Here is an 8,409-nt window from a genome sequence, read left to right as displayed (position 1 = left end):
TTTCAAATCTGTGGTTTACCTTCCAGCTGGTGACTGAGGGAATCACTCTCCCACATCCAGAGAAAAATATGCAAATGCAAGGCTTAAATATGATGCATGCAACACATTTAGCTTGGTGCCTGACATTCAGTACGTGTTCAATCATATCTTTCTCCAGGTGACTGCACCTTTTTTTTTAGTGGTGGTGGTAGCGATGGAAACTAGTTTATACTAAGCTTCACAGGACACACAAAGGTTTAGTTGCTAATATTTTTTAAAAAGGCCTTTATTGGTATAAAAACAGTTTAAACATTATATAAATACAATATAAATATTTCTTTTAAAAATATGTATAAGTTAGCATTTTTTTATGAGGTAAGCCTACACATTCCAAGAAATGATCTGGCTCTGAAACAGCAAGGGTATTCAAGCCTCATAGCCATTTTTACGTTACTTTTTCAAAACAAGTACATAAAATATTTCAAGAGGCACTTCATAAAAATATAAATATCACTTACATAAATTAACTCGATATCACATATTTAAATATCAATAAATTAAAAATAATTAAAATAGTGTCCTAACGCTCATACTTTTAGTTCTTCATAGAGAACAACATAAGTTATGTGCCCAGTGGACAGGTTTCTGACAAGAGGAGGGAATGCCCATGAACTACAGCAATCTTAGGTGCCCAGCTACTTGATCCGAATAGCCCTCAGGCTGAACTGCAGGAAGCTCTCAAGGCTTCGCAGGATGAGGATAATCTTTGTGTTCTTCATCCAGTCATCATTCTGCGACTGCAGATTATTCATCAGGCTGGCATTTGTGGTTGGGTCAGGGGTGGTTACTTCATCTGGATTCTTGACCTGAAGGGAACAGAAAACAAAAGGAATTGTTTAAATACCGGACAGATCTTTTGCAGTGGAGAGATACTCTGGCCTGTGGGAAGATGTTCAAATTGGGGTGAAGGAGCGGATTGGGGCCACCTGCCTTGGCTTGCCCAGATAGGGGGAGGTGCCTCTCCTCTGAGCCCACAGAGCTTAGGACCCGCTCACAGCAGCTGAGCTCTAATCTTTTTGCTGCTCTGTCTCCGTTAGACCTTAAGCATTCCGTGGGTAGCCATAGTATCTTACGTGTCTTCTGTTATCCTAAACAATGCCTGGCGCGTAGTCGGAATTCAATAGATAAATGAAGAACTTTGAGTTAAAGGCATTTTAATAGGTTCTTCGGGGAACTCTAATACTTTTCTCTGGTTTTGCTCTCACCCATTCATCCTGCATCTGTTAAGAGTCCACTGCTCTGAGGGCTTGAAGAGGACTGGGCAACGCCTTTCAATGGACCCACTCACATGGAGCTAAGTAATTGTGGAAGGCCTTGCACCTCCAAGTGTGATCCTGGAGCACTGCAGCCTCACCAGAACCTTGTTAGAAATGTGAGTCTCAGGTCTCACCCCAGACCTGCTGAATCAGACTCTGCATTGTAACAAGATCCTCCAGGAAGCTCGTGTGCACCTTAAAGTGGGAGAAGCCCTGGTTTAGGGCAACCTGGTTTAGCCCTGGTTTAGAAAAGGCAGAGGCAGGATTAGCACCCATGTGCCTGCCTCTCAGTCCAGGGCCCTTCTCTTTGCACTTTGGCTCATCCACAAATTGTGCCATCAGGCCTCCACCATGTGGCACTTGAATGGCTCGCTGGTAGTGACCAAAACTCTTGGTACCTGCTCTTTCAGCCTTTAGCCATTTCTCTGCATTAACTCTTTGGCAAAAGAGTAAGGGAAAGGAGTTGAAACTACCGTAATAACACGAATGTCAATTGGCAATATTAAAATAATTGTTGTGCTCTTTGTTCTGTTATGAGGATCACTATGTGAGGTTGAATGTGCTTCCTTCTGCCTCTACAGGTATTTTTTTCTTATTTCTTAAGCTCTTAGAAGTTGATGTTAAAACCCTCCCCATTTAACAGAGTTTTAAATACAGCTATTGATGTCTTTTGCAGAAGAGAGCAAAAAGAAAAAGTTTTAACTATCAGGAAATATTTCTCAGATCCTTTCCGTCACACATGGCCATCTCTTTTGAATTGGCGCTGCACTGCCGAGTTGTCTAGGCTGCTTTCTTTGAGCCAAGTGAAGGGATGAGAAGACACCCACCTTTTGCCTCAGGATCTGGGCCAGTGCTTTGCTGCTAATCTGCACAGCCTCGATGCTTCCCTTATCACCCTCATACTCATTCTGGAGGTAGTCCAGGTAGATCTGATACTCCAGAAGGCCGGTGGTGATTCTCATCAAGCAAGTCTCCTAAGAGGAAAGATGGTGGGAAAACTGGTTATTGCTAGGAAGACGTAATCGACTTTAAAAGTTAAAATTGCTCTAATTCAATAACTTCTCCGTCTGCCTCTCCAGGGAACTTCCAGTACTTCTTAAGCATCATGTTTTGAGACATGATGCTGAAGCTGCAGTGCTCCAGGATCACACTTGGATGCTCAAAGCATCATGTCTCATGTTTTGAGATCTGTTGTTTAAGGAGAGCATCAGCTGCCCCATTTAAAATATCTGGACAGTGAGAGGCACCGCTTCATTTTCCCCAAAGCCCAGTAGATGCTAGATTGTGGCAAGGGGCCTTCCTCTGATTCTGTCCATAATGCTCTTCCCTCTGGCTGCACTCCTGCCCTTGTCAATGTCGGGCGGAAAGCTCCTTTTTTGAAATAAAAGGGCTGAAACCTCCTTTTATGAAATAATCAGAAGTCAGTGGAGGTTATGCCACTGTCTGGCAGGAGAAGGGTATAGAGAATGACCTCAGCAGGGAGGGCAGGCCTGGATCCTGCCAAGGGCAGCCAAAGAGGAGAAAGGTCCCTGGACCAACTTACGCAGGATAAACTAGCTAGACCTGTGGGGTTTCCTAACATTTGACTGTTGTGAAAATTCCAGCACAGAGGGGCTATCTCTGACCAAGTCGTTCAAAAATAAGTTGCCTTTAATAGCGTTTAAGTTGGCCTCCTCATGAAATTTACATGATGCTCTTCACGTTTATCCCCTTCTTGATTACCTGCCTGGTCTATATGTGTACAGACACTGCATGCAAGAGGGAGAACTTTTTACTAAGGAGTAGCTAAAAGTGAACGTATTGCATTCGTACCTGATTGAACCCAGATTGGAAGCATCCGTCTTTTTCTGCCATTTTTGGAAGGTTCAGGTTGTTTTCTGCCAGTGCCTCCTTGCTGTTTTCACACTTGTCATACTTCTCACACATCTGGGAAAGAATATCAGAACCGTTATCGTATAAGTGCCCCTAAAGCAAACACCACTAGAGGGCTGATGCCCTCTGGCCCTCATGGCCAGGAAGCTCTCTAAGAAAAGTGAAGTCACAATCCATTAGCCTCCAGGCAAGCAGGGTCTACAGGAGATGAGCACACTTGGGTTCAATTCGAGCCTCACCTGTGACTTCACGTTTATGACCTATTCCAAGTCTCAGTGTCCCTATCTCTCCAAGTTGGGGATAATGAAATACCTCCCCTGTAAGTTTACTGTGAGGATAAGATACAATATCTATATAAAGTGCCTGGCACATAGTAGGTACTTAATAAATAACAGGAATTTTGATGATAATTGGGTGAATATAATTTGAGCCATAGAATGTCCCAGCTGGAAGGACCTTTCAGATCATCTAGTCCAATTCCATAATTTTACAGATGGGTCCCAGAGTTGGTAGAGAATTTGCCCAAGATCACAAAGTTTGTTCAGCAGAACCAGAACTAGATTTGGGGCTCCCAATCCCCTCTCTGCTTTCTACCAAAGCAGAGCCAAACTACCTTACATTTAAAGCTTGGGAGCTGCTTTAACGTACCTACGATTTTGCCACTTCAGTGGGCTATCAGGTATGCATTTTATATGCCAGAATGACTTTGGGGAATCCCTAACCACTGAGCTGGCGTCACCTAAAAGAACTGTGACTGCCCTGAGAAGCTGTACAGTCATTTCAGGTGGTGATTTTTAATCCTCCCAAAGTCCGAAACACGAAAAAGATTGACAGACCTTATTTTTTGGTTGTGGAAAAGGAAGTCCTGAGAGGCAGTGTAGCCTTCAGCTCACACCAAGTGTGGAGCTGAGAATGGGCCAGGGAGCATGGATCCCAGCCCCACTGTAGATTCTCCAAGAGAAAAAGGAACTACCTGGGAGCAGCAGCAGAGGAGAAATTACAGGACACAGTCTGCCCCTTTGGCTTCAAATCCAAATTGCCTCCAAACCCAGCAAAGACCTCCCAGTGCAGGAGCCCCCGTCCACATCCAAGGGCAAGGAAGTAGATGCCCACACAGGCCCTCCATCACCCTCAGGCAAGCCTACGTACCTCCTTTCTCATTGCGGAGATTTTGCCGAGGATGTACTTAATGAGAGCTTCAGTTTTGTCTGGAGAGGTGAGGAGTAGTCTGTCTGAAGTGGTATCATCTTTGAAATCTTCTCCCAGGGGTCCCGGGGTAGGGAAAGCAGTAGCCGTCACCAGGAGCAGCCCCAGGGAGAAGGCGACTGTGCCGGAGGGAAGGGAGAGCAGCCAGTGAGCAGACCGCACCGCTGGGGGAGCTGTGCTTCTGGCTGCTGGCCGCCCGCCAGCCCTCGGGGCAGCGGATACACACCGCCTCCCTGGCCCAGCACGGCTGCCAGCCAGTTCCAGGGCGAGGGATTTCCTTCACTTACTTGTGGAGAGGGAGTTCATAGCTGGGTTCCTGGAGGGCAAATGGAGCTCTCTTTCTCGTTCCTGGTGGGCACGAGGGCAGACTGAACCTCAGACATCCCCGGTCTCATATTTATTGGGGGTTGAAACTCTAATATTGAGACTCATGGGAAAATCCCACATTTGATAAATCTTTGTTGGAGGATGGGGGTGGGACCAGAGCGGGTGGGGCTGATTGGAAACCTTATTAAGATTGTGCAATGTGACGTCCTTTAGCATCACAGGAATCACAACCAGGGGAAAAAAGTCATTACCAAGGCTAGTCCTCAGAAGCTGGATCACTCTTCCTTTACTTTCTGTTTTTTTTTTTTTTTTTTTTTTTTTAGTGACTCAGCACATCGGCATGTCTTGAGAAGGAAAGTAAAGCTGAAATCATGCACGAAGTTTTACGCGGGGTGGCAGGGGGGTGGGGCGGGGATGGAAGCTAAGGCTGACTATGGTTAAAAAATACTTTAATTACCAGATTAACTGGCTGGGATTTAGTATTCCAGTTTACTGGTGTTTGTAAAAAACCTGAGATGAGTTTCCTCAGACCACCGCACAGCCCACCGGCCTGGGGTTACAAATAAGATACTGCGAGCCCTCTGCAGTACTTTTTTCCTGGGCTCTCGCCGTGACCAGCTGTGGCTGAACCGCCTGACTGCCCCCAAATCTCGTGCACTAGTCGCTAGGAGTCTCCAGGTGCAGTGTGGGTGCATACGTAAATGACTCGTTTTCGCCACCACGTGGCATCTGCCGTCTTCCTCCTCACCTGCTCCAGCTCTCTTTGGCCAGGTCAGCGATAGCCCTGCTCACTCCCCAGTGGCCTTTTGGGGATCCTCCCCATGAAGACTTTGATCTCTCGCTCCACTGGCCACAGGGTGACCCTGCTCCCATGGGGAGCCCCGAGGACCCTGGGCGGGTTCTCGGTCTGTTGGAGTCCTCAATTTACTGACACACACACCGGGTTCAGGGCAGAAGTGGGGAGAACACTACTCACCTCTTTGATGGGATGTCAAAGGAGGACCTTGTGGCATTTTCTGGATCTTGTGTTCATAGCACCCCCCTGCTGTATGACTTGATTTGAATCCAGAAGCGGCTGAGAAGAATCTACTTGTAGAACAGTGTTCTAGGTTCGGAATCAGGCTCCCCCTCCAATGCCTCAGCCTTCCAATTTGGGTTGAACTTGAACGGGCTTCCTCAGTCCTTACAAGAGGGTCCTTGGTTTCATGCAAATGGAGTCTATACCAGGGTGCCCCACCAGTCTCCGGAACACCCGGACAGCTCAGAAGATCGGTTCCAGGCTGAGACTAGGACCCTTGTATGGCACCAAAAAAAAAAAAAAAAAAATTTTTTTTTTGTTTACATAACACAGTGTTAACATCACAATCAGCTTCTTTGCTTTGCAAAGAGGATCTTGTCAGGATTGCTAAAACAAGGACCTCAGCCAGGGTATTTAAAATATGAATCGATTTACTCAAGTTTTGTTTTGCGCACAACATGTTGGGACCTGCCTGTTGGGGAAAGTGAGGTCATTCATTCTTTCGCTGACTTTCTAAACAGAGAGGCAGGTCCTGCGGTGGTGGTAGCAGGGTTTTGAGTTTGAAAATGAAAATGGGAGAGGTTGGCCGAATGGTTTCGCTTTTAGTGCTCTTGGGTCTTGAGCAACTCAGACACCCGCAGCCAAGCCTCCTGCACTGAACGAAGCCACCTCTCCGGCTCCCCTGCGATGCGTGTGCTAGGCCTCTGTAGTGCGGGACTGCTTCTTCTCACTTTTCTATTTTTTAGAAAATACGACTCAGTAAATTTCAAAGACTTAGCGACTCAACAACATACAGAGTTTTCTTTTCAAAAGTTTTTAAAATAGGAAGTACATGTGCCTGATAAAATGTTTGAACAGAACATCAGGGCATACAGGGAAAAGTAAGTCTCCTTCCTTTCCAGCTTCTCTCCCCAGAGGTAGCACCTGACCCACGGTGTTTTCAGCTAAATCCTCTGGTACCCTAATCTGGGTAAGGTTTTCTTTGCTACCTAGGTACTCACCTCTGTATTTACATTATCGTGTAGTGTAGACATACACACACTTGTGCACAAAGATATACACACTGCAATTTCCCATTGTCTAGATGCCACCTAGGCGAATCCCTATGGGTAGGCACATGGCAGAGCACGGACTCTTGAGTTCACACAGCTCGGGTTTAAAGCCCGGCTCTGCCACTTGCTGTTTGACCCTGGCTAAGAAACCCCAAGGATCTGTGCCCTTGGTTGCTCATCTATAAAACTGGGATAATAATAGTTCTTCCCACATTGCTGTGGTAAAGACTGAGAGAGATGAAGTGTGAAAAATCCCTGGAGCATAGTAATCCTGCAATTAGCACTTGCTCTTTTTAACGTTCCTAGGCTTGGGGTCTCTGCCTTGGAGAAAAGTCTTCCAGCTCAGCTCCGTCAGGCCGTCCACGTGGAGTCTTGCTTATGAATGAGCCAGACTACCATGGCAGTGGTCAGCTGGTGTCCCAGTCATTTTTCCTCTGAAGAAAGGAGACTCCATGTTTTGTTGAAAGTTAAGTGGAAGATGAAGAAAAAAGAAGTGATTTCCTCTCTCTCTCTCTATTTTTTTTTAAGACCATTAAGACCCCCAAACCTGGTCTCTCAATTTAGATAATGAGCCCAGCTTGGGTCTTGCTGCTACACTGTTTTCAAGGCTTTCTGCTAAGTGTTTTTATGACAGAAGCTCCCAGCCTTCCCTGTCCATGGTCATCATCATTATTCAAAATTTTGCACGTGGCCCTCGAGTGTGAGGGGGCCTGACTTAATCACAGATCTTGTGCTCTGGCAACCAGGCAAGGGCAAATAGTGTGACGGTAGGAATGCATGTGTGTGGCGAGATTGGAGGACACTGCCACCACCTTGCACATTGCTGGCATCTAGGGTCTTTAGTAATATCCTGGCCTTGGGCTGGCATTTGCTTATGGGAGAAAAGGGCTCTCCTTTGCTCCAAAGCATGAATGCAGCATCTGTAGCTCCACCATGATAGCTTCCTTCCTTTGGATCCCAGTGGATTTTCCTCTTGAGCTCATCCCTCATATGTTAATATGTACAAATGGCCAGGAGAGGCCTCGCTGTCAGCTTGATTAACTAATAACCTGAACTACTGGATTGCACCATCAGTAATTGAAGTGACTACCAGCTGAGACCAAGAGAGGTCTGACGAATGGGAGTATCTGGGGAGGAAGAAGGAAAACCAGGGTAGCTTTGCTTCCTCTACCCTTATCTAGGGCTGGCTGGTTCTGTCTGTGCCCCTTACAATTACTGCCCATGACTGCCCTCCTACATGTTGTGGAGTCCAGTTCAGAGAGTCCATCACCGCATTCGAGGTGAAGGGGAAAAAGTAACTTCCAATCAGTGTTAAGCTCTCAGAAGAAGAGGTGATGTCCACATCTCATAGGCTAAAATGTGGGGTTGCGCTCCTCTGTCTTTATTCCGGTGGGTAGGGGTGGGTTGGTTCTGTGATTTAGCAGGAGGGAGTATCCCAAGAAAAAAGAGAAGTCACCGGGTGCTAGGGAACTTGCAGTTGCTGTCAGAATGTTGTTTCACTTGTCACTAAGTCATAAGAAGTCTATAAACTGAAACCGTGGGTTATTTAACAGCTCCTTCCGGGACTGAGTCCTACTCAGCAGATATCAGCCAGGCCTGTAAGGCTCTGGGAAATGTCTTTGCTTTGAGAAAAGTGGTT

General features: G+C 46.4%; 1 protein-coding gene across 1 annotated transcript; it reads right to left on the bottom strand.

The window, feature by feature from the left end:
• Positions 1-277: 277 nt before the first annotated feature.
• On the bottom strand, positions 278-4,729 carry IL6 (interleukin 6). Its single transcript, XM_060156154.1, has 5 exons — positions 4,661-4,729; positions 4,317-4,492; positions 3,108-3,221; positions 2,123-2,269; positions 278-845 (listed from the first exon to the last, which is right to left on the bottom strand). The coding sequence occupies exons 1-5, from the start codon at positions 4,677-4,679 to the stop codon at positions 675-677; spliced, it is 627 nt and encodes a 208-aa protein (XP_060012137.1). The 5' UTR covers positions 4,680-4,729; the 3' UTR covers positions 278-674.
• Between the last annotated feature and the right edge of the window lie 3,680 nt (positions 4,730-8,409).

This window comes from Lagenorhynchus albirostris, chromosome 8 (genome assembly GCF_949774975.1).
Source record: "Lagenorhynchus albirostris chromosome 8, mLagAlb1.1, whole genome shotgun sequence".
NCBI lineage: Eukaryota > Metazoa > Chordata > Mammalia > Artiodactyla > Delphinidae > Lagenorhynchus > Lagenorhynchus albirostris.
This window is presented reverse-complemented; position numbering and strand designations above follow the sequence as displayed.